We start from the raw sequence: 26,699 nt of genomic DNA on the forward strand, positions 1-26,699 counted from the left end.
GAGAGTAGTTTAATAAACATGTCAAGTTGACAAATTTTGATGAAAAATATTAACAATATCAATGATTAGATTGAAAATTTTAAATTATAAAAAGTAAGAAGACTTAATTTTAACTTTTTAAGTACATGGACTAAATTTAAAACTTTGTCCAAATATAGAGACTATCAGCGTATTTTAAACAAAAAAAATACCCTATACTTCACACTTATTTTGTAAAAAGAATATAAAATGTAAATATACACATAAAATTTTATATTATTTGTGGTTAAAATGTTAAAAAGAAACTAATCGAGTCTTGACTCAGTTGGCATTAACATTATTCTTAGTATAAGAGAACATGAGTTCGAGCTTGCTGAAGTTCATTTATCTTCCTTGATGAAAGTTTTGGGATGTTCAAAGATAGAAGATAAGAGGTGATATCATCTTTAACGAAAGAAGAATTATTAACAGAAAAAAGAGATGATAAATGATCAACAAATACATCCTTAATCCTATCAAAGTCTTTTATTAATTCCATATTATTGTCATATTATTGTTATGAATGAACCAGATTCGATTATTAGTTCTTCTCCTCTTCACTATTTATGCTAGTGGCTTCTCTACTTCATCGATAGCATCAAACAGATCCCGAATCAAGGGATCGTATTGGTTCACCAATTATACGCCATTCAACACCGAATCAAGGGCAAAACTCGATTTTGATGCTAAAATGAAATTGTGAGACAATTGGATTTATCTCCTAAATCAAAAAATTAACAAATACTAAATTGAAAACTATACACATAATTTTAAAGTCTCACGGTTCAATCACCAGATTAATTATTAACCTAAAACTAAAATTATGATTTAGCTCCTCATAATTTGAGAAACAAACAAGAAAATAATTGAAAGGAAATTACTCAAAAGCTTTTAAATTGAAAATTAAAAAAAAAAATCTCTAAAGTAAAACCACTGTGCGGCTACAAAAATAAGGCTCTTTTTGGATCATCAATTAACATTAGTGTAATGGAATCGTAAGGGATAATGCTTTTTTTATCAGAGTTTTTGGGTGTTTGGAACACGAATGGTGAAACACATTTGAAAAACCTGACCTCACTGCAGCTCCAATTTTCAACTGAAGATGAGTTTGGATGGGCGGTGCGTTTACCTACGGTTAGTGTAAAAATAGAGGTGGCAGTGAGATTAGATACTGTAGCGTGAGATAAAAAGTAAACTAAACGCAACGTACCGCACCGCACCCAATCACCCATCCAAACTCACCATGAAACACCAATGAAAAAAAAAACAACCCCAATCAAACTGTTTTTTTTACAATTTTAATCTTTTATCTAAGGTATGTTTGTGTTGTTCATAATTTTTTTTGTTTATTTATAAAATAGTAGTTATATATATATTACCATTATAAAATTAATATTAATTAATTAAAATGAAAGTTTTAATAAACATAGTAAATAATTTTAATATTTTATTAAACGAAATTATAAATTTACACATATTTTTAGTAATTTCGTAAAAATAAAATATTTTATATTTTCTCTATTATATATAATTTCTATTAATCTAATGTCTTTAATAATAATTTTCCAATCCCACCTCACCTCATTGTTTCTAATTTCATTTATTACTGATTAATTAGATAAACCTAATCCCTAATTAAACTTTTAAAGAAATAAAAATAAAAAAATTATTAAAATAGTTCTAATGTTTAAGAATTTTGTGCTCCATTTCAACTCTCATGCAAAATCTTAATTTTAGTCCACAATTTTATTTGTTTTTCAACACACTAGATAATATTGTGTTTATTATTGTAGTCTACTTCTAGTATCTAAACACGATTGGTATTAAATTTAACATCACGAGAATTATATTAATTATTAGATTAATTTAATTTGAAAATTAAATAATAATAAACACATATATGTACAAATTCATTGTACAAGAATAAAAAATAATTAAAATAAATGTATGAATTTGATTCACATAAAATATTAATTATGATCTGCTTTATCGAAATTATTAAAATAAAGTATTATAATAATTAATTTCGTAAATTAATATCCTTTAGAAATGATATTACACTGTGATATTTTCATATATGTATTTTGGCACCAACAAGGGGGATTCTGTTTTATTTGTTTATTTATTTAGGGAATATTAAATAAAAGAAAAGGAATCATAAAATATCTTTTCGGGAAAAAACTCTTTCAAACATTCAGTGAGAGTTTTTGTTCATTCGTTCGCAACATGGTGGACTACGTAAAGGCCGAGACTATTCTGTTGCGGCTTTGGATCGGTAGCGTGCGAAAGGGATTAAAATAGAAGTGGTTCATTCCTATTTTTCAAAGTTCAAAAGGTATGTTTTTCAAACATTTTCTACCCGATTCGTTCCTCGTGCATGGATTCCTGGTTTGGATCGCCGAAATAATTTTTTCGCTGCGCCATGGGACGTCTTGATGATCCAACAAGAATAATAAGGGAACTTCAACAGCCACGCGTCATTACCGTTAGCCCTATCGAGTCACTCAAATACACCACCCCTATGCCATGTAAAGGGTGTGCATTTGAATCTCAAATCATGTAGATCGGAGGATTCCATAAAATTCTTGAAGAAAGAACACCTTTTCCCATTAACCCGTCCACCCCTTTTCTCAGTAGAGGTTAAAATTGCATTAAAATCTCCCATTGTGATCCAAGGGGAACTCGAACATGGAATAGTCACCTTAGGGCATCCCAAAGTCCCTTGCGTTTATGATTATCAAGGCTACCGTAAATAAAGACAACATAAATCGGTCACTGAAGAGAACAGTAAGAAACCTTAGTCATAAAACATTGCATACGACTCCGCATAATTTCCACCTGAATCGTCTCCTTCCAACTGACCCAAATACCGCTAGAAAAACTTATAGCTTCCACCCAATGAGAACACTGAAAACTGAGGTTGGCAATGACCAAATCGGCTTTGCTACCACTCACTCTTGTTTCTAACATGCCAATAATATCCGATTTATACTCTCGAAAAAATTGTAAAAACTTTTTGCTAGCACACCTTTGACAATTCCATGAAAAAATAGATAAACTCAAAAAAATATATAAGAAATCTAAAAGAGAAAGAAAACGTACCATATTTCATGTCTGTTAGACACCTTCTCGACTTTTCTCGTCGCTACTTTGGCCCTCTTCTTTAGCCTCCAAATTAATTTGTGAGCTAATAAGCTTGGCCATTGAATTCATTGTGTCTGCTAAGGGGACCCTCGTAATACCAGAAAATTTTCTTTCTCGAATTACTTTACTAATGGCACCACTAGAGCGAGCAATGCCCTTAATTCCTGACCCCCTACCTTTCAAAAACGAGGACCCTTTACCTCTTCCAACCGTTGTACCATTTTCAAGAGACTTGGCATGCTTAATTCTCTCACTATCCTTGAAGGTAACAGCCGAGTGATTTTTAGGATTGAGAATTTCCCTACTTAAAACCACCAATGACTCAACCAGCCCATCAAAGGTGGAGTTAACGTGAGCATTAATTCCTACTAAAACCGACCCTTCCTTACTTAAAAGCAACGATTAAGAATCATAGTTTGGGGCATTGGCCTTCTCAGCTGACCTATTAACAGAATCATTCAAAACAGCTTGTATAGAAAATTCGGTGATATCATGAGGCTGGTACCACGAAGAAATTAAAAACGCCTAGACCTGCTCCTTGTTAATTTCCATAGCCTTTGAACTCACTATGACGCCATTGGGCTCCTGCGAAGAAGAAACAAAATTGGACTTTGGAGTAATCACAATTGGGTTAGAAACCATACTTGAGCTTTCGAGTATAGAAGTAATCTGAACCAAGTCTACTGAAGCTCCTGGCCCGTTACCCTCCAGCATATCAACTCCACCAACAGGCCCAGCAACCCTATCAAAATGCTGACCCGTTTTACTTGGAAGATTCTGCTCTTTATTAGTAAATAAAATAATTTCTAAAATTAAATATAATATTTAATAATAATTTTAAATATGTTTAAAAAAATCAAAAAAATATATCTTGCTTAACATCTTATTCTCTTAAATCTCATGTAACTTCTCTTAAATTTTTTTGTGCTTGTAAACCTAATCGAACAATAAGATGGAGTCATCGAATTTCTAGATTTGCAATTATCCTTTTATTATTTGATCAATTAAATTAGTTCATTTTCTAAAATAAAAGGAAACTAATTAATATTTATATAAATTAAAAAGTATACATACATAATTTAAAGACATATAATATATTAATTGTTATATAATTAAATTATGTATGTAAAATAATTATTATAACATGATGATATTACAATCAGCATTCTTCTATTAACGATATGCAATTTAAACCTTGAATATGGAACTAATTGTATATAGACGGGCTCATCTGTTACATTAACTAGACTCACTCCTACATAAAAGAAATTTTTTTTACTGGCTAATCCTAATTTCAAATAAATCACTCTTCCTCGTATGTTTCTTTTTTCTACAAAAAGAAAGCTTTTTTTTTTTTGTCAATCAGGTAGAATTTGACATATGGTGATGTTATTTCCAACCGGCATGTCAACTGGAATTTGATATGTAACCCAGGGGCAAAGCTAGAAAAATTTTTTAGGGGGGTCAAAATTAAATTGTAATTTTTATGATAGTAAAAAATGCAAATTTTTAAAGGATTAAATCAAAATTTTATCATTTTTAAGGAGGCAAAGTGCAATTTTACTTTTACTAATTTAAAATTTTAAAGGTCTCTTTTCCAATTTTACAAAAATAGTCACTTTTGTTTGTCTCAGATTACATTTTAGTCACTTATGTTTGAAATGTTACGTTTTAGCCACTTACGCTATAGTTTTGTTACGAAGTGGTCACTCAACCGTTAAGCTCTGTTAGATCCCTAATGGTGCTCCTACATGGCAGTCCAAATTGGTTTTTAATGTCAACTTGGATGTCCTATGTGGCAGTCCAAATAAAATTTATTTAATTAAAAACCTATTTTCATCCCAGCAACTGGACATCCAAATTGGCATTTAAAACCCATTTGGATTGCCATGTAAGACTGCCGTTAAGGAGGTAACAGAGTTTAACGGTAGAGTAACCACTTCATAATAAAATAATAACGTAAATGACTAAAACGTAACATTTTAAACATAAGTGACTAAAATGTAATTTAAGGCAAACAAAAGTGACTATTTTTATAATTTACCTATAAAATTTTAAACACTTTTAAATATATTATAATTATTATATTTAATTTTATTATTAATTAAAATATTTAATTTTAAAAAACATTTTTATTGATATTTATATGTTATTTATTAGTTTGTCTAAAAAATATTTTTAGACGTGTTTTAGTTGCTAGTCCTGTTTTCCAAGTTGTTGCCCCATTCAACACTCTTAAAAGAGACTCAAGTCTTGAATGACATTGTAAGTGTAAAACTTTGCCAAATATTTTTTTGACGAATTCCATCAAATCAAAGTCTACATTCTCTAAGTGATTTTACTTAGTTCCGTGTTTACTCACTGTTAGTATAAAAATAACAGTGATGATGGGATTAGATGCTACAACAATATTGTAACGTGAGATAAAAATGAATTAAACGCACTAAACTGGAGATAAACACTCTCATTTCGTTATTTTTGTTATTATTATTTAAAATTTAAGAAAATATTGGCATAATATTTGATAACATCGATTAGTACATCTTCTCTTATTAAGTTTAAGAAATTTAAAATAATAGTAATATAATTAGATAAATATTTATTATAAATTTTAGACTCTACAAGTAAAGTTAGGGAGTTGATAAGTACTGGATATATAGTAAAATATTAAAATAATAGATATTAAAAAAAAGCTTATAAATTTCTAAAATTACTTGTGGAATAAAAAAAAGTACAAAGCCAATGTACCAAATATTCACCCAATTAATTATTCTTAACTAGTTTTTTTTTTTATTTATAAAGGGTAAATTACACTGCAAGTCACATAATTATCCATTTGTTTTTTTAGTTTGTTTTCGTTGAGTTTTGTTAAGTGTTTTACGGAAGGGTTAGTGACTTCACATATGAAAGCACCTCCTTGGTCCCTAACAACCAGTCCATAGCTGGCTTGCTGCATGTTTTCGCTAAAAGCAGTGTCGATGTTACACTTGATGCAGCCAACTTGTGGCCGAGACCAGCTAACAACGGGAGCAGCGACTGCTTGAGCAGTAGCAGGCCGCACTTGTTGGTAGGTCGATCGCGCAACAGGCCAATCTTGCCCTAAAGAAGCAGCAAAAGCCGAAGCCACTGTAGATGTGTCTGCATGCCATAGGAACTGATTATGGAAATACCAGAGAGACCAAGCAACCACTCTACCAAACATCAGTATCGACACCAAGCAGAAGCGAGAATAACTGGTCAGAAAAAGACGAAGATGGAACAACAATAGTAGATAACGAACATACTTGAACCGCAAAAGTACAACCCAAAATTACATGGTCGATATCCTCAACCTGTCCGCAACGAGGGCAGTTAATCAGCACCGCACAACCTCTGTCAATAAGCCGACAACGCGTAGGAAGCTAAGAAGACAACGCCATAAAAAATCTTTTACCTTTGGTGGAATATCAGCATTCCAAAGAGGCAACCAAGGCCCCTCCACTCTATTAACAAGTGAATCAGCGAACTTGTCAAAAGCAAGGCAATAGGCGGACTTAACCGAATATTCACCATTCTTATCAAAGTGTCAGATAAGCCTATCGGGAGGGCGTAACGAGCTAAGCGGAACAACCATAATCCGTCGCACGTCACAAGGGGCAAAGACACCCTCGACCAAACCTCGATCCCAACCCCACTGAACATCACGAAACAAGTCACATACCAATATATATACCATCGGTAACGTATACTCAAGTAGTGCAGTTGTCTATTAGGGGATCTAAATTTATACAAGAGAGATGTGTTATATGCATATCGTGGATGCAATCATTGAAAATATAAAATAAAGAAGGTTCAAGTCATCCGTTGACAATGTAAAAGTAAGAGATGCGATCCATTCGTTCGTAATATGAAACATAAGAAATACATACTATTTATTTGTTAGAACTAAAGAATGCATAATGTTCGTTAAAATGTGAGCGAGAGGATTATTCATTGTTATAAATATAACTTTTGGCCTAAGTTTTTTTACAAGAATATTGAATAAGTGCTTATGGAAGGTGGTATTATAGTGTTGATCGGGAGAAATAAAGCGTGTATGCTCGTAGTTATAAAATTTATTCATTAACCCTAATTTTGATTTTTATGAAAAAGATATGTCTCATTTCTATCGAGAGCTCAAAGGGTTCACGAAAGGACTTAAATGTAAAAGATATACCTCACCTCTGTCAAGAGCTCAAAGGGTTTACAGAGAGACTCGAATGTAAAAAATATTTATATATATAACTTCTTGTGACTTGAAAATTTTGCACATCTAATAAACATAAAAGTATAATCAAATAAACACAAATTTTTAGTTCAATAATGATCAAACCCAAATTATTTCTGGAAAAATAAATACTCAACCAATAAATCATAACTTGTGTTTAATACACAATTTTTAGTTCAAATAATTGCATGGTTAATACACATATTATCTATAACCTACTATTAATTAAAGTTATCCCTCACTTGATGAAAAGCCATAATTTGAGTTTGGAAGGCCAAAATAATTTCATGACAACTAAGCAATGTATTTTTTTCTCCATAGTGAGAGTAATTAAGTCATTTTATTGCTAAAATAAAGAATAATGTTAAGAAAAGTGAAAAGGAAAGTAGGGAAGATAATTATAATATTTATAATATTAAGCTATTATAAAATGTAATTATTTAAAATTAAATGATTATTATTGAAGTGTCTAAAGTTATTACGATGAATCAATGGAAGTGCGCCTATTTTCACCACCACTGTTAGAGAGTGTAACTTGTCATATTTCAATTATTGATAAATTATTAAAACAAAATTTTGGGTTATGTTGATATCATGAGATTATTCAAGCCCACAGATGAAGATCAATTCACTTGGTGAAACATATCTTGAGGATTAGATCGGATTGATTGCACCAAATCCCTAGGATCAAGGATGTTAAATCAATTCTCTGGTCATTATTATTGTATTGTATTTCGCTTTTTTAGTTGTTGTTTAGAAGGGATCGATTCTGATTGATCTTTAGTATGTTAGCTAGTTCCGAAATTTCCTGTATATTTGAGAGACTTGTATAGGTTTATACACAAAGTATTAAGATTACTTACTAGTTCATTGAGGAACATTTCTTTTATGCACTTGAGACCGTAAAATGTTTTGTTATTGGTTTAACAAACTAAGTTCTCAGGGAGAGAATCTAATGGTGAGAGGTTTAGTTCTTGAAGTACAAAAGTGAGAGGTTTAGAACTAGGATCACTGGTTGTATTGAGTTCAAAGATAGTAGATTTATCTCATTGAGCTAGACTTTACAGATGTAGAAAAATCAAACAGCGTAAACAATTTCTTATCCCTTATTTTATTGAAGTTGTCGTAATTATGGCAGAAATTCCTATTTCCACTATCATTTCTACTCATATTCTATTTCATGCATTTACCAATTAGCCCACGTCAACAATTATAATAAGTTACATAAAATATGAAATAAACTAAAATCATATAAAACAACATGAAATGATTAAAACATAACATAACATGAAAATGATACAAATACAAAATGTGTTAAATTTGCATTTAACGAATTATTCACATGTAAATTAAATTTTATAATGAAAATTCATAACATGAAAAACACAAACACAATATGATTATGTCTTTCTTTAAATTGAATCAATATTAAAATGATGTAAAATATGACATAAATTTAAACTCAACATAACATGAACGCACATACGATTCTCTAAATTGAGTCATTGTGATAGCGTATGTAATACACATTATGATACAAAATAACATAAACACGACATGCGTTACAAAAATCGTTCAAATCTATATAAAAACATGTAACAATATATTTTTCGTATTTAATTTTTTATCAACAGTAAAGTCATATTTAATATATTTTTATATTTTATAAAGAATTTGACACATTAAAAATATTTTATGTCAAATTTGACAAATATATTTATTTATATTTATTTATGGTTTCATGTTTTGATTATTTTCATATTGATTTTGTGTTGTTCAATTAATTATATACAAATAGATCTAAATTTCGTCTCATATATTATATAATAAATGGATTTATTAAGCATCTAAATTATTTCATTTTTGTATTTTTAAGTTTATTTTAAATTATCATATCAAATATGATAGTCTGCTGGCAGCAAAGTGCAGGCATGTATTTTATATTACATTTAAAATTTTCATACATCTAATAATTTATAGTGCATAATACATAAAAATAAGTGGCAAAGGGGCTGACATGGGGTCGAGTCCTCAAAATGGTAAATTTTTCATGTAGACCCTTTTATAATTTATAAAATTTTAAATTAAAAATGGTAAAATTACATTTTAGTCTTAAAATGATAAAAATTTGATTTAATTTTTAAAAATTATAAAAATATAGGGTATTAAAATAATAAAATTATATTTATTATTATTATTTAAAATTTAGGAAAATAATAAAAATATAGGGTATTACATTCTATAATTGCTTTTACCTAAGCAAACAAAGTCTCATTTCAATATCTTTTATATTTATTATTATTATTTAAAATTTAGGAAAATAATGACGTAATATTTAAAAATAATAATTAATACATTTTCTCTTATTAAGTTCAAGCAATTTTATATAATACTAATATAATTATTCTTAATTAATTTTTAGCCATAATAATAAATTTAGCTCTTAATGTTAAATTTATTTTCATTTTATCCTTATTCTTTATTTGAGTTAAATTTGATCCCTATCTTTTAAAAGAATCAATTACTTTTTTAATGAAAATACCAACTAGAATGTTAAATTTTTAAACATGGTAACCCGTATGATAATCCATGTGTACTTCATGTTAATTTTTTAATAATTTTATAATATTTTACTTATTTATTAACGTGACATATAAGATAAATAATGTCATGTTAGTATGTTGTCACGCCAACATCACTAAAAAATTAACGTTTTAGTTAGCATTTTCATTAAAGAAAAAATTTAATCTTTTTTGAAAGGTTAATAGTTAAATTTAATAATTAAAAAAAAGACCAAATTGACAAAAGATATAAATATCAAGGACTGAATTTATCATTATACTATTTTTTATTATATAAAAAGTTGACACTTAGGGTAAGTTTGAATGGCCGGTGAGTTTACCTGCGGTTAATGTAAAAACAGTGGTGGCGGTGAGATTAGATACTGTAGCGATACTATAGCGTGAGATAAAAAGTAAACTAAACGCACTGCACTGCACCCAATCGCCCATCCAAACCCACCCTTAGTCATGTAAAACTAGATTATTTAGCATGTTAGGTTTTACGTGACATCTAAAACGTGTTGACCAAAAAAAAAATCTTATGCTATATTTAAGGTTAATAATTACTAAGAAAAAGTTAAAAATCTTTTTTGATTTAAATCCAGTGGGGGTAATGCTTCTAAGTTACGGTGGTTAAATTATTTCATAATATATCCTTATATTTTTCAGAAATTTAGAATTTAGTTTATTATTTTGCTTTTAGAATTTAATCTTTTAAAATTCAGGTCTAATTGTCAACATTGTAAAATTTAAGTTTATTACGATGTTCTTTTTTAGTTATATTGTTGCCAAGTGAGTATTTTTTATTTTAAAATGTTACACTAACAAATGTAACAAAAAATTTAACAGTGTTAATAATTGGATCGAAAATTGAAATCAAAAGTAAATAAACTAAATACTTGAAAATAAAAATATAGGGACTAAAATTCTAAATTTTTGAAAGGTATAGGGACCTATGACATATTTTAACCAAGTAATTAATAATATGCTTTTGAAACTAATGATTGTTGCAATTGACGACAATGAATTTGTGCTTTTGTCCTTTAAGTTTATTTATGCATAATTACATATAAAAAATGATTTATAGATCCGATCTTGTTTTTTTTCATTTTTTTAATTTAATTTTAAAAACTAAATTATATAACTCTTAATTTTTTTAATATTAAAACTATAAAGGTTTAGGCCGATAGAGCCTTAACTCGACCGGCATGGGCATTGTTACCAATACAGGAGGACATAGATTCGAATGTACTGAAACGTATTATCCTCCTATTTATAGTTTATTAAATGAAATAGTTAACGTGATCTTCATTAGCTTGTGTGCTGATCCCCTTTAAAGTAGTGCTTTTCATAGGTCATCCGCCCTAAATGTCTTTGGGAAGCTTCACTTGTTCTCCTTAGAGCAAGCCGTCCACCCATTTTTATGTATGAACAATCTTTCAATGTGAATGCACTTCATAAACAACAATTAGTATATTTAAGCATAACAACCTCGTACAAATAGAGGCCCGTGATTATTCTTTACGCATTTAGTAGGACTACTATCACGTCATATTAATGGACAAAGGGACCTCTCCTATACATAAATTGAGGAAAGATGAAGAAATGATCAATCTTCTAGCATCCTAGGGAAACTCTGAGCAATTGTCTTCTTGATCAACCTATCATATTGTCTTTATTTCAACTCTCAATCTCTTTAGGTGAATTGGCCTTCATTGTACCACATTATCCTCCACTGTTGTTGTACTTTGTATCAACAACTTTCAAAATGTATTTGTATAGGACTGACATAGTAATATTTAAACTCATAATAAATTTAAGAGAGAACAAGTGCGTAATAGAAATCATAAATAATACATGTAAGATCAACTAGAACTAAAATGGTAAAAGTACCATAGAGGCCCTTGTACTAGAAGTTAGTTTGTATTTTCCCTCATCTAGAACTAAAATGGTAAAAGTACCATGGAGGCCCTTGTACTAGAAGTTAGTTTGCATTTTCCCTCATCTACTAAAAAATGGGCAAATTAGTCCATGTACAATAGATCAAAGAGCAGTTTGATCATTCTATTAAAAAAATAATCCATTTCTACTATTAAAATTTGGTCCATGTATGCTAAAATGAGATACATGTGGCACGCCACGTATAATTGTCTAGTTATTCCGTCAGCCAAATTAGTTTTTAACAGTAAAAATAAATGAAATTTTTAACAGAAAGGACCAATTTGCTCATTGATCTAATGTACAAGGATTGATTTACCTATTTTTTAGTAAAAGAGGCAAAATGTAATTTAACTCCTAGTAAAGGGTCAACTTAATATGAAACCACAATCCCAAAAATAGAAAAGGGCAAATTCCATTATAACCCCTTCAAAAAATTTAAAATTACAAGTCAATATAATAATAAATTTACACTTTGACCCTCCAAAATTTATGATTAATCTTTAACCTCCCAAAGTAATTTTCTAACTTTGCGATTGAATACATTTGACTGAAAACCGTAATATATTTGACCTAAATCAAAATAAATCTACAACATTTATGTAGGATGAGATTGAACTCCACCTTAATTTTATTTTATTTTTAAAAATTTAAGCTAATTCAATAATACTCCAAATCTTATCCATAAATTAATGCAAATTTTTTGTAATAAAGTCAAAATTAAAATTTTATACAATCTTATCCAAGTTAACGTCAATGTTACATAAAATATCATCAACTTACCTTAATTATAAAAATAAATCAAAATTTAAAATATATTTACATAAATATATTATTTATTATTTAATATATTTAATTTTTTTTAAAAATTTAAAATCCTTCTATTTTCCACTCTAACTTGCTTTTCCATCCAAACAGATCTCCCGCTTTCCCTGCAAATGCCGTCCTTTCGGTCCTTCCAATATTAACAACACCTCTCATTTTCCCTCTTAACGCTCCAAATCTTAACGTGCGCATCCTCAGCGCACCACATGGCAGCTCCTTCATTTGTCTCCAAAGCAAGAACCGCTTTCAACTCTGCAGCTGCCAAAGCCGAGCGAGTTTTCACTGATTTTAAACCCGATTTTGGTAAATAAAAGAAAATTTTTTTGATCCTCTATATTTTTGCCTCTTAATATCCATCGCTAATTTTATTTTTGCGCTTTGCTAATTTTAGATTAAAAAAATTGTCCGGCTTTTAGGTGATTGATGTAAATGTTTATAACGGGAATTTGATTATTTTTTCTTTGTTTTTTCTTATCCATTTCGTTGAAGATTCTGATAAATTATTGCGGAAAGAATTCAAAAACGAATCTCTTAACGAAGGCGAGTCTAAGGTAATTTTTTTAATTGATTTTTGATTTTTTTTTAATTTAGAAGGTCGTCGGAATTAAGGCACAATGCGATTCTTTGTTTGGCTGCTGAGAAAATGAAGTAGATTGTAGAATTCGTTTCTTTGAAGTTTCGTTGAGAAAAATGAAGTAAATCGAGTTCGAAGAGTTTAGCTTAGTTTGTTTCTAATGGAACCAGAGGCTTTGTGATTTGTATACTTTTTTTTTTTTTAGTTTCCTGCACTTTCTCTGCAACCAAACAAGCTTTAAATGCTTAAAAGTTATGCTGAGTACTTAATAATTATTATGCAATTTAAAAAAAAAGAATTATTTATTTCTTTTTTCCCAGAAAATTCACGTGAAATAATAAGAAAGTAATTTTCAATCCATATTTACTTATTTTAGTTTTAAATTTGGTGTGGTTTGACGCAGAGTTTTGACGAGGTAAAGAATTCTAGGTGGAGACCCTCAAATTTAGGGACAAAGCAAGAATGGCAGGAAAGGTTTAGGAAATTACGGATAGGGAGAAAAGGTATTGAAGACACCGAGAAAGTTGAAATTTCTATAATGGCTGTTCCATTCTATGATGAAAACATATATTTGCTCAACATGAAGAATGACACGGAAGCAAAGGTACATTTGTGATTTTGTATATTTTTTTCTTTCCCCACAGTTCAGGGTTACTGTTATGGAAATTAAAATGTTTATTTTCCTGTTATTACTTAAAATTAAATGGATTTATTGATGGAATTGTTTCCCTACAGCTTTTAGAAGCAATACCTTCTGTAGATGTTTTAAATACCACCAACACGAATAGCATTCCTCCGACATCTGTACTCAAACAATTGGCTGTAGCTATTGAGTAAGTTTTAGCCATTAATTTGCCCCCAATACTTGAATTTGGTTTTTCTTTATCTGACCTTGTTGGTATTTAAAATTATAGGATGCCTCATGGCTGATTTGTGAATTGCTTTGTTGTAATGATGGCTACGGTTTAATCTTTTGGAGCAAAATGAGTTCAATGCTTACTGGTCAAATGTGTAATCTGTTGATTAATCATATTTCAGCTTCTACATGGTGTTCTTATATTTCTGTACTTTCCTTCTGGTCCCAGGGCTGGAAAAAATTTTAAGACGGTGAAAGATCTTTTGGCATCTTTTGGAAATTCTTCACCAAGTAAGGAAAAGCCAGGCTTGAGCTTCTCTACAGTCAAGTCGTTAGTTATTCGTGAGAAAGAGGATAAGCTTGCATCTGGATTTGGTGATGACAAGAAAGTCCTTGCTTTGATTAATTCACTGTTTGATGCAGGTAGATTCATATATGTCGCCGATAAGACATGTGCTTTTGTTCGGAGACATGTTTCTTCTTTGAACTTTCAAATTTTCTTGTGATGGTCTTCCACTTTCATTGTAATATCTGCAAGATATTTGCAGATGGAAAATTCCTCCAACGGAAGCTTGTATCTGATTCAAACACATGTACACCAAAGATACCTTTTATTAAAGACATTCATGGTGCTCCTCCACATGGCTTTGTTGTTAAGCTTTCTGAAGTCATTGGAAGCTTTAGATCCCTTCACAAGATGGCACTCTTTTGGTGCAGGGTTGTTATCGAAGTAAGTGGATTATATGTTACTTCTATCCAAAATAACACAAATGGTCAATGTCAAAAGCAAACTTCACTGAGTTTACACTTTGGATCTTTTTGTCCCAATAAAAACTAGTATCAGAAACTTATCTAATGAAGTTCAAGGTATTGTCATTGCATGATATTATAATAACCACTTCTAGCATAACAACATGCTGACACTTGGGTGCATCTTAGTAGTTGCAATTTGTCATACCACAACTTATCTTCAAGTAAACTAAAGTCCTTCACATTCACATGCTAATGCATTTAGAGTTTTTTTTTTCTTCACATTATTGTTAATCTTCATCTGATGAGAAGTGTTTGGAATCCTTTACACATGCAGCTGAGAAGATTTTGGTCTGAAGAAAAACATCTGCCAGGCATTCCTGTGAATGAGATTCCAGATCTAAATTCATGTCTTCTATATCAACAATTACAGGTTATTAACTGTTGTCTATCAAGAAAAAGACAACATTATATTGCCACTGAATCATTTGATTCAGAAATGATGGAAGCTGGTTCAAATTTTAAAGAATCAGATGTTTCTAAGGGCACAGTGTCTGCCGGCTCTGCTTTGTTTGCTCGACTTAAGACTGGAGAACTTGTTCTTCGGCAGGGAGCTAATCAACTGATTGAAAACTTGGCAATGTTGGAAACTGGTGAACCTATGTACTCACCTATTACCCAGGTCTGGTTGCAAATTCTGCCAATAGATTACCTACCTTCCAAGCCTAATCCCATAAGTTAGTGTACTTATGTATATGTCTGCAGGAAGGACCTTTGCTTACAGAAGATCTTATCAGGGAAACGGAGGAATTGGTGCTTCGTACTGGGAGGTCAGTATTTCGGCTTCTTAACCTTATAGCTCACCATTTAACACTTACTAATATGATTTTCTTTTGATGATCATCGTCTTAATTTGTTTACTGCATAAAATTTGTTCATAAATTTTATCATATATTAAGATTCTCCTGTATGCTTTAAAACAATGAACTTAACGTGCAGGATCTTTTCCATCTTTCTGTTGTATGCATCATAAGAATTTGAGTGAAACATAGGAAAATAATTCAGAATCTACGAAGTCTTTTGTCTGTTACCATAAGACTCTGTACAGTTACATTATTCTTGTTGTTTTTTACTCATTGCCTTGTCTATTGTGGGTCAGTGTTGGTGCTGGGTGCTCTCGACTACTCTCTGACATGCAGGCTTTCAAGGTGATTTTTTAGCACAAAGAAAAATCCTCCATCTTTACTACTGTTGTAGATATATATGGATGCAACAGAAAACTCTTCCTAGTTTCAATGCATAATCTTTTTTTTCTCTTTAACACTCGTGTTAGGCTGCAAATCCTGGCTGTGTTTTAGAAGATTTTGTTAGATGGCACTCTCCTCCTGATTGGATTGAAGATGAGCCAAGCGATAAGGTTCCGGGTGCAAGAGGTCAACTAAGTAGTAGAATGCAGAAAGGAGGTTTTTTTTTTTTTCATTATCCCAGTTTCCTAAAGTTTACTTTTAGTTTCTTCTCAGTCAGGTCTTGCTATTAAGGAGAGAACATCAGTCCATTGATTGTGTAGAGGAGTATGTTTGTATGAACTCGTATTATGTCCTTGTGTGATTCGTATTAGAAGCGTGTCTCATGTAGAAGATACTCTTCTAGTTGTTTATATTCTTAACCTGCAGAGATTGTCATTTCTCGGACTTATGCTATAGTTGGCTGTAATATGTGAATTATACATATTTGTTAGGTAATTTGTGGCGTGAACTATGGGAGACATCAAAACCCGTACCGGCTATTAAACAAACACCCCTCTATGATGAGGATTTGGCAGTGTAAGTTGGATTCATAAATTTTGATGCTACGAATCTTAAATTTTCTATTACTGGAGCATTGATCTTACAAGATTAGCTTGTTTTATGGTTGCTTTAGGGATGGAATTCTGAATTTCTTCGAGAACATTCCCATTTCTGAGCTTTTTCAACAATTGTTTCTTGCTCTTGTGAGTGTTTTAATCTAGTTCGAGTTTTCTTTATTTAATGTCTCTTATTACCAATCTGCCGTTCAGTTTATGTATCCAAACTGTGGGAAAAAGGAGTTTTCTGTTTTTCTACTTTGTTTCTAGAACATGATTTGACAACTATGTCCAACACAGGTATATTTAATTTTTCTAAAGTCTTCATATGTATTTGGTGGGTTCTAGGAGGATCATATCTTTATACCCATGTCCGGATACGCATCGAACATGAGTGTTGAACACATGCATTTTAAGAATGAAGATACGAAACAACATAGTTTGACACAAACTATGTTGCTTTGAAAAATACCTGTGTTCAATGCATACTTAAACTTGTTTTTAGGAATATGACCCTCTAAGTATTCTATAAATGCATGGAAAAACTTAGAAAAAAGACTAAATGTACTTGTTCAGATACATATCCACATTTGACGCCCATGCTTGAGTCTGAGTAACATAGAATGTGAATATCAATAATTGGCTGTTATTTTCTTATTTTTAGGTTGCATATTATTACTTTTACCACTCATTGTTTATAATGCTAATTTCTCATTTGCGTAATGTTCAGCTCAGTTTGGGATTTGTATTAGCCGAGGACAAACTCTCTGCTAACGAAAACTTGTCAAAGCTGTTTTATGAGTGCAAAGACTATGTTGTTGCAACTTGCCAGAGAAATACCTGGAACGATAAAGTGGACGATCTTTGCCAGGTAGGTTTCTATTGTACACACATGCCTCGAGCTAGATCGTTTCATTTAGTTCATGTCATTGTTTACAAAGAAACCTTGGTTTCTTCGCATGCAAGAAAACCGAGCTGCGCTCCTTGTCATGTTTTCTATTCCGTTGTCACTTAAAGGAGATTGCTATTTCCCTCGATAAATTGTCTTTTGGCTCATCAATCAGATGAATATTTTGCTTCTTCTTCGAATGTATACATTTGATGATGTTCGAAAGTGAAATCTATTTATAGGTATACGAAACCGTGGAAACGATGTTAGTGTCTCCCGAAGAAGTCATAAAGGCAATAAAGCAGGCGGATGAGACACCAACACAGGAAAATGAAAGCCCCACCCGGGGTGAGCTAAAACTTCGATTCCTGAGGCTCGGACTCAATTTTGGTAACAAGGATAAACAGCAGAAAAAAACACCGACGACGACAAAAGAACCGAAGAAGAATGCAGATGAGAATCCTTCTCGTCCATTCGCTAGCTTTTTCGATACCAAGTCATCTTTATTTGCAAAGATGTCACCTAAAGCTAAGAATCTCCCACAAGTTGACAAACCTCCAGCCATAGATGAAAGTAATTTGACGGTGGCTTGATTGTATTGATCAAACAAATATTTATTCTTTTCGGCCTTACTCTTTAAATGAGTTGGGCTAAACCTAAAACGGCGTAGTTTTGGAGGTAATTGTAAATTATTGTGAAATGAGATGATGGCTTTCCATCCGAAGAAGTAATTTTTCTAAGAAATTAATATTTTTCTTTATCTCGAGCATGTTCGGGATTCTCAGTGTATTTCGTAATTAATAAGTTTAAGAGTTAGAATGACGTCATTTGTGCTTAAAGTGTAATCAAATAATATAAATAATATTTGATAGTATTATAAATCTCTGTGAGTTTTTTTTAATTAAAAAATTAAAATAATAACAAAAATAGTATAAATATGACTTAAAAAAAAAATTCACCTCAAAACTATGACAATTTTCTTATTTAACCTAAACTTTGATTCTATTATTACTCTCTCTTCTCCCACGTTTCATCTTCTTCCCGCTCTCGTAAGCACCAGTAACAGACCAGCCCATTGCACCACTGCACCCTCTGGTCCAGGCAAATGAGCAGGCCACAGATGAATCTACTACTTCCATGCTCATCATGTAAGTCTCCAATGAAATCATTGCCTTTGAAAGTGAGATTATGGACCGGAAGGCCCCTGCAAGAGCTTGAAGTTTGTTGTTGTGGTGAACAGTTTGAGAGGGGATGGGCGATGGGAGCTGCTGTGAAAGTGGGCTGTAATGGGCGCTTATGAGAGAGTGAAGAAGGAGAAGAAGAAACGTGGGAGGGGGAGAGAGAAAGAAAATAATATTTAAATTAATTTATTTTTATTTTAAAAAATGTCACGTATTCTGAATTTCTGATTCACTTTAAAAATTTCGAATGTAGTTTTGGAGATCATTTTCGTTTTTTTAATTGAAAAATTAAAAAACCTTGAAAATTTTAAAATTATTTTTAGAAAATGAACAAAAATAAAAATTAAAAATTAATAAAAGTTTTTTTCTTTTCACTAAATTGTTTTAAAAATGAAAATTATGAAAACAAACCGCATAACTTTAAATGAATTCACCTTAATTTAAATTTATATAAAAACAAAAATTATATAAATTTTAAATATTAAATATAGTACTCTGATTCGAATAAATTTTATTTATTAAACGTGTTTTTAATTTTAAAAAATAAAAATATTTTCAAAACTTAAATTTTTCCTTAAATAATATATAACAAAATATCTCCTAAATAACAATATTCTATAATAGCTACCAAATCCATCAACTATTTACTTAAATTCCTAATGAAAACATAATTTAAAAAAAAAATTTACAAAGTTGGGTTTTTAACGGGGCTTTGAGTCACTACACCAAAATAGGCTTTTAGCGGTGTTTTTAACGGCGATTGGATAAAAAACGCCGCTAAAAATCAAGCATTAGCTACAATTTTCAAAAAATGCCGCTAAAGATCAAGTATTAGCGGCGTTTTTGAAAATGCGCCGCTAATGCTCTATTTTAGTGGCGTTTTTGAAAGTGCGTCGCTAATACTAGTATTTAGGTAGAAAATTATATTTTTTTATTAGAAATTTAAGTAAACAATTGATGGTTTTGATAGTTGTTATAGAATATTGTTATTTAAGGAGATATTTTGTATGTATTATATAATAAATTTTACTGATGTGGAGACAAACGTTTTGTGTGAAATGCGCTTTCGGAAAGCACTTTACACAAAAAGTGCTTTCCATTGACATGTTATAGTTCTATGCTTGGTGGTTAGATGTTGGTGTTCCCACCCATGCGATGTTCACTGGTGAAGTCAGAAAATTTTTGAAGGGGTCGAAATTAAATTGTATATTTTTACCATAGTAAAAATATAAGTTTACCATTTTAATAGTCTATATCATTATAAAATTTAAAAGATTAAATTAAATTTTTATCATTTTTAGGGGCCAAAGTGTAATTTTACCATTACAAAATTAAAATTTAAAGGGCCTAAATGAAAATTATTCATTTTAAGGAGGGTCGAGGCCCCTGCTCGATGTTGGCTTGATTTCGCTTTTAATCATGTTATGCTTTATTTTTTTCATGTTGTTTCAAGTTTTTTTCTTTATTAATTTCTTTTTTTTAAAATTTTTAATTAATAAACATGTTATTTATATAAATAAAATAATAAAAATGTAATTGTATAATTAAAATATATCCTTTTATATCTATCATTATGTTAAAAATATTTTATTTTTAAAAGTATAAACTAATTTTATATATTTTTCCTTATATATAATTTTTATATGTCAAATATTTATTTTTCCACCTACATTATGGGTATGATAAATTTTAATATTATAAAATTAAATAATTATTTCAAATATCATTATTATTTTTATATGCAAAATATTTCAAATAATTTTTAATTAATGACTTTTTTTCCAAATTTTTAAAATTTTTTACAAAGTTGAGTTTCCAATATGATTTTGAGCATTTAATTGCAAAATTATGTTTTTCACTAAGAACTTGCTTGAGCATTTGGCAAAAATAGACAAAAATGTTATTTTTAATTGAAAATCAAGGATTTTGGCTTTTTTTATTCCAAATTTAGGGAAAGAGGCTCAACGAAAGCTTACCTACATGGCACTGTGTCCCAAAATAAATTTTTTAAAAAATAATTTATTATATTTAATTTGATAAACATTACAGATTTTAAAAATATCATCGTCATTGATCACACACACATATTTGATGTTCAATTACAAATGGTAAGAAAATATTATTATATTTTTCATATTTGTTAATATCATTATTAAGTTGTTGAAATTTATTTAGGATTTTGATTGAGTTTTGTGTTTATATACTTAGGACGAAGATTGAATTATTGAAACATCTATACATAATTTAAGTACGAGAGCATCACGTGTTATAGAACAGTACTTGAATGAGGTGAGATTCTTATACGTGTTCCGTATGCTCGGTGAGACTAAATTGGGGCCCAAACTTATTAGTACTTTGCTGGAGAGATGGAGACCCGAAACAAATACATTCATCTTCTGTGCGATGAGTGTATGAATACACTTAAAGATGTGGCATTTCAACTCGGACTACTCGTTGATGGGGCAATTATTATAGGAGTAGTGCGCGTTGAGGATTGGCGGCTAATTTGCCACTAGTTATTGGGAAAGATGCCAGACAAGTTTAGTGGTAGCTAGACAAATATGGGATGGTTAGAAGATAATTTCTCACATCTCAACAACTCTTCTAGTGAGGTTGAAAGACATCAATTCACTTGAGTATTTATATTGAGGTTGATAGGGGATTTTCTAATGTAAGACAAATCTCAAAATAAGGTACATTTAAGGTGACTCCTACAACTAATTGACCTAAAAGAAGCTGGGCGACTCGGTTGGGGATAAATTTTTTTGGCTATATTGTACTGAGAATTCTGCTGAGCCACTGAAGCACCAAAAAATTAAAATCGGTGGATATACTCTTTGTCTAGTCATGGGAATGATACCGCTTACAAATTTTTCGTCCCCGAGTAAACTTCTCTCACCAATTTCCACTCATAATAAGGTAAGATTCTAGTTATCATATTATCTTTTTGGAATAACATATTATTTGAATAGATTGAACAATGACGTGAGCCATGTGGGTATATCAAATGAACTTCAAGTTCAAGGTATTTGATTATTGTTAGATCAGCGATCAGAACCCAATGTTAGTTTAAGAATTTTTAAGTTGCATAATAATTACATAAGGATTTGAATTTTATTATTAAGTACGTAATGAAATTTATAATTTTGTATTGCAGTTTGGATGGATGTCATACTTTGATCTAAGAATTGAAGAATGCATCCCAACTGAATTTTTGATGAATCATAATATTTGGCATGTCAAAGTGTCGTTTGTTTATACAACAGTTTAGATGCATGAATCTGATTGAGTGATGTGCCAGTTTAACTTTGTGCAAAATACTCCGCCCTCACCTCAGAACCTCGATAAACTTCACAAGATTGACTTGCGGGAGAAAACTGATAAAGATTGGTTTAGATTCAATGCCAAGTATATGAACTTGTGGGCACATATGTATAACTTTCTACCTATACACGAACAAATTGTCAAACCAAACTTGTCGGCCCTCACCACATAACAATATATCTCTCTAAATAATAATATCTTATAACAATCACCAAAATCATCAACTATTTACTCAAATTCTTAACGGAAACACAATTTTCTAATTAAATGCTCAAAGTACTATTGAAAAACTTTGTAAAAATTCTAAAAGGAATGTAAAAAATTATTAATTAAAAATTATAAAATTCATAATGCCAAAAAATAAATTTATTTTATGATTTTTTAAATAATTTAATATTTTTCAAATTTGTAATATATACCAATAAATTTATTTACATGACAACATCTTTATTCATCCCCAAGCATAAAATAACTTACAAGGGGTTGATTTGGCAGAAACTTTTACTATTTTTTTTAGCTTACGGCAAAGCTTCCAATCAAAACCTCACAACAAGCAGACGTGGTAGCGTTGAACATTGATGGTATACGTTAAAAAGTCAAAGTGATGCATGGACATGTAGAGGAAAACTTTTAAGAACCCTAAAGATACGTGAGTTGTGACAGCAAAAAATCATTGCAAATTGCCAAAAAGAAAACATGCAAATGGAAGTCCATGCAATTTGGATTCTGAATCATAAAAGCAAGTGATATTGAGAGTTGAGTGGATGCATTTAAGACATCAACTGTGCTGTTCCAACCTTCTTTCATGCATCATGCATGGCGTCATATATTTTTTTGCTATATAAACCTTCCTTCGGGTGCTCACTTCTTCATCCTATATTCATCTTTTTCAGTGTTATATATATAGATTACATAAGCATTCAAAAAATGGTGTGTTATAAGCTTCTTGTTGTTTTGTTTGTTGGTGCATTTGTGATTTGCAGTAGTACTAGTAGTAGTGCCAGGATGCTTACGGGTGGGTTTGAAGATGAGAAAACACTGTTTCATCTTCGTCCGAGATTCGGTGGTGGTTTAGGAGGTGGAGCTGGATTTGGTGGGGGTGCTGGTGCTGGAAGTGGTGGTGGACTAGGTGGAGGGTTTGGAGGTGGAATAGGTGGGGGTGCTGGATTTGGATTTGGAGCTGGAGGTGGAGGTGGACTTGGGGGTGGTGTTGGAGCTGGTGCCGGTGGTGGGTTTGGTGGAGGAGCTGGCGGAGGTGGTGGGTTAGGAGGTTTCCCTTGAAGTCATGCTGAAAATCGTTCCGAACATATTATATTCTAATAACTTAATGAGTATTACAATAAGTTCAATTATTCAACAATCATAAATGTATTTTATTTAATGTTTGGAATATTTTACAATATGAACTCTAGAATATGTACAAGAGAAAAATGAGAAAATAAATAATCTTAAGCTTTTCTCTTTTATCTTTAATGTTTGGATATGTATCTTCAGTTGTTCTTGACTTCATATCCTCTAATTGATTTTTGGAAGTTTGGAGCTGTTGGAGGGAATTTTCAGTCGTTGGAAGATTAATCTCGTGCATTTATGCAAGGTCAAGTCTCAATACATAAGGTTAACAAGTCTCAATACATAAGGTAGCAAGTCTCAAGACTATACTACTCCCAAAGGGTTGTGCTTATTGTTTTACAAGTCTCGATACTTCAACCCAAAGTTTCAAGACTTGGTTGCTAGGTATCGAGACTTGACACATAAGTCTTGATATTGTACCATTGTAACACCCCATACCTAACCCGATTGTCAGGTCCGAGCTACAATGTGCCACATTCATTGTCGAAGCAACTACAATCATCTTTCACTCGATTTAAACTATTAAACAACTAAATATAAGCAAAACAGTTGTATAAAACGATATGCATTCATTTCCTGGTATTATACGAGCTTACAAAAGCTCTATTGCCAACTCAAGAATGAATTAGGACCAATTTGTAATATTTTCAAAGTTTGAAGTTGATGTTACAAATTTGGGGGTTCCTTGTCGCGAAGCCACATACTAACTTGGTCTCGTCGTAGCAACCATTGCTCGACGTGACGACGTGACATACTGTTTTTAAATGGTACCATTTTGACACCAACTTATAAATATCAAAGCAACCGATTTCACTTCCATAACATATATTCAACCAAACGTACACATCCAATGGGTTTAATTTTAAACCATAATGCCTTTCATATTGATTTGCCGTAATTTGATATGTCAAATTAGGCTTACGTTATACTTAATGAGCTCATTCTTGAGCAATTTTAATGTTTTTCATAGTTTTCGTTTAATTTTTGTTCTTTAGCTTTAATAAGCTCTTCATGCATTTTATGCTTATTTTGTGCTATTTTAAGACCCAAATTTTCCAAGGGTGCCATTTGGACCCTAATAAGTGATCGAGTGGTGTAGGAGCATGTTGGTGGCCCAAAATTGAGTGGAAACCATGCCACAAGCAGAGGTATCGCGACATTAGAGCTTGAATATTGCAACACCTCCGTCAGGCTCGGAATGAGGAAGAAAAGGAGCCATCTATAGTGGTGTTGGGATACCCACCCTTGGGTATCACAATATCCACCTCCAAGGAAACCCCTTGAGTAAATTGAGGAGGATATCGTGTTGCCTCCCTTTGGTATCACGATACCCCTACCGCACGGGAAAAAATGACATCAGGGGTAGTTTTTGTCCACTCGAAGCACCTATCAAATAAAATATGGAGAGGGCATTTTAGGCAACATTTTTGGGTTAGAATCAACTAGGCTGAAGTAGAGGTGATCATGGGTTGGACGGCCTGGCCCGGCCCGACGGCCCGTCCGAAATATGGGAGGGTTCGGGTAAAAATATAGGCCCGAAATATGAGTTTGGACAAAAAAGAGGCCCGTTTAGAAAATGGGCCGGGCCTCGGGAAAAACTTTTTTGGCCCAGGCCCGAATATAATAAATATATATTTTTTATTTTTAAAATACATTTCCCATTTTTAAAATATATTTCATATGTGCAAATATTAAATATTGAGTTTTCAAGGATTTGTAAGATTTATATGGTTTTAGAATTTAGATGCAGGGGATTATATTTTCTGCATTCTTTGTTTTTAGGACAATTTAAACCAGATAAGAGACTTTTTCAGCCTTCTTTTCCTCACATATATAATAATGGTGATTCATGCGCCATTTGGTTTAACAAAGCTGAATATTATGCATTAAGTTTGGATTGCAGGTAGAATTGTTGATCTTCTTGGCAGTCAATGTTCTTTGCAACCCAAAATATTAGCCTGCTTTATTTTCCATTATCATGTCAAGAGGTATTTACTTTACAGAGTTGAATACTCATTTTTCTTTGCTGGTAGCATTCTATTCTCTAGTTTGCAAGTTGTAGTCACAAGAACAAAAACGACCCTACTTATTATTTGCGTACGTTTTATGGCTCCATTATTTGCTGATTGCTGTAGAAAAAAAAAGGAGACGGGTCGGGCCCATGCTTAAAAAGCGGGTTAAAAAAATTTTTGGGCCTGGCCCGACCCGCCCATGATAACCTCTAGGCTGAAGTGTGTGAAAGCCTTTATTTGAGCACATTTGTAAAAGTTAAGACCATATATGACCATTTTAAAAGGTTTTGACCCTTAAAAGATTGGGCTTAAGGGTGAGCAAAATTCTATTCGATTCAAAAAAAAAAATTCAAATTTTAAGCTAATCAAATTGAATTATTCGATTTTTTTGAGTCAACTAGAATAATTAATTCGGTTTTTCAAGTTCGAGACGAGTTAAATTTTAAAATTCAAATAACTCGAATAATTTGAATAATAGATTGGTGTAGTTACCCCTTTGGCCCCTATTAATTTTGAAAATGAGCAAATTAATCTCTCTCAACAAAAAATATAAAATAAAATTCAAAATAATTTTGAAAATTCAAAATATTTATAAAATTTAAAAAATTCTAAAAAATTAAGGAATATGTGAAAACATTAAAAATTTGAAAATAATAATTTTGAGAACCTAAACAAGTAAATTACATATTCAAGTTTATCATACTAAAATACCTTATTTTCTCTCTCATTCGCTTTAAAAGAATTTTCAAATATATATTATTTCAAATTTATGTACTACATTATGAAATTAATTATATTGTAACAAAATTTTAATTTGACATTTTAAAAAAAATTTAACTCAAATAATTTCATTCGATTCGACTCAATTTGAAAATAATTTCAAATCGATAAAATGAGACTCATCAACTTGATGAATTTAAAAATTTTCATTCCTTTCCGTTCGACTCGATTCGGTTTAACGCTCACCCGAGATACACTTTAATTTAATTTGAGTATTTATTCTTACTTTTTTAAACCCCAAGTAAAGACCAATTTCTCAATTCACAAAACGGTGCCGTTTCAACTTTTCTTTCCATTCTCAGCCAAGACCGCGAAAATAAAAAAGAAACGAATCATCACTGTTTCAAGCATCTACAAATAAAATAACGCCACGTAAGAGAGCTTAACTGAGGTTGCCGTATTGGATCC

The 26,699-nt window shown here is 31.2% G+C and overlaps 2 protein-coding genes across 3 annotated transcripts; both read left to right on the plus strand.

The window, feature by feature from the left end:
* The first annotated feature begins 12,810 nt into the window (after positions 1-12,810).
* Positions 12,811-18,525, plus strand: LOC105768463 (hypothetical protein). 2 transcript variants are annotated; one of them, XM_012588383.2, is made up of 14 exons: positions 12,811-13,035; positions 13,222-13,283; positions 13,710-13,910; positions 14,042-14,139; positions 14,392-14,585; positions 14,711-14,892; positions 15,250-15,594; positions 15,678-15,742; positions 16,072-16,120; positions 16,246-16,375; positions 16,651-16,735; positions 16,833-16,902; positions 17,486-17,626; positions 17,887-18,525. In XM_012588383.2, exons 1-14 carry the CDS (start codon positions 12,939-12,941, stop codon positions 18,235-18,237), a joined length of 2,070 nt encoding a protein of 689 aa, XP_012443837.1. In that variant the 5' UTR covers positions 12,811-12,938; the 3' UTR covers positions 18,238-18,525. The 2 variants fall into 2 exon arrangements, with proteins under 2 accessions (XP_012443837.1, XP_052486728.1); XM_052630768.1 differs by lacking the exon at positions 16,833-16,902 and having other exon boundaries at positions 17,491-17,626.
* Positions 18,526-23,049: 4,524 nt separating this feature from the next.
* On the plus strand, positions 23,050-23,555 carry LOC105768464 (glycine-rich protein 5). The gene has a single exon (XM_012588384.2). The coding sequence runs from the start codon at positions 23,077-23,079 to the stop codon at positions 23,428-23,430; it is 354 nt and encodes a 117-aa protein (XP_012443838.1). The 5' UTR covers positions 23,050-23,076; the 3' UTR covers positions 23,431-23,555.
* Positions 23,556-26,699: the final 3,144 nt, after the last annotated feature.

Source organism: Gossypium raimondii, chromosome 5 (assembly GCF_025698545.1).
Source record: "Gossypium raimondii isolate GPD5lz chromosome 5, ASM2569854v1, whole genome shotgun sequence".
NCBI lineage: Eukaryota > Viridiplantae > Streptophyta > Magnoliopsida > Malvales > Malvaceae > Gossypium > Gossypium raimondii.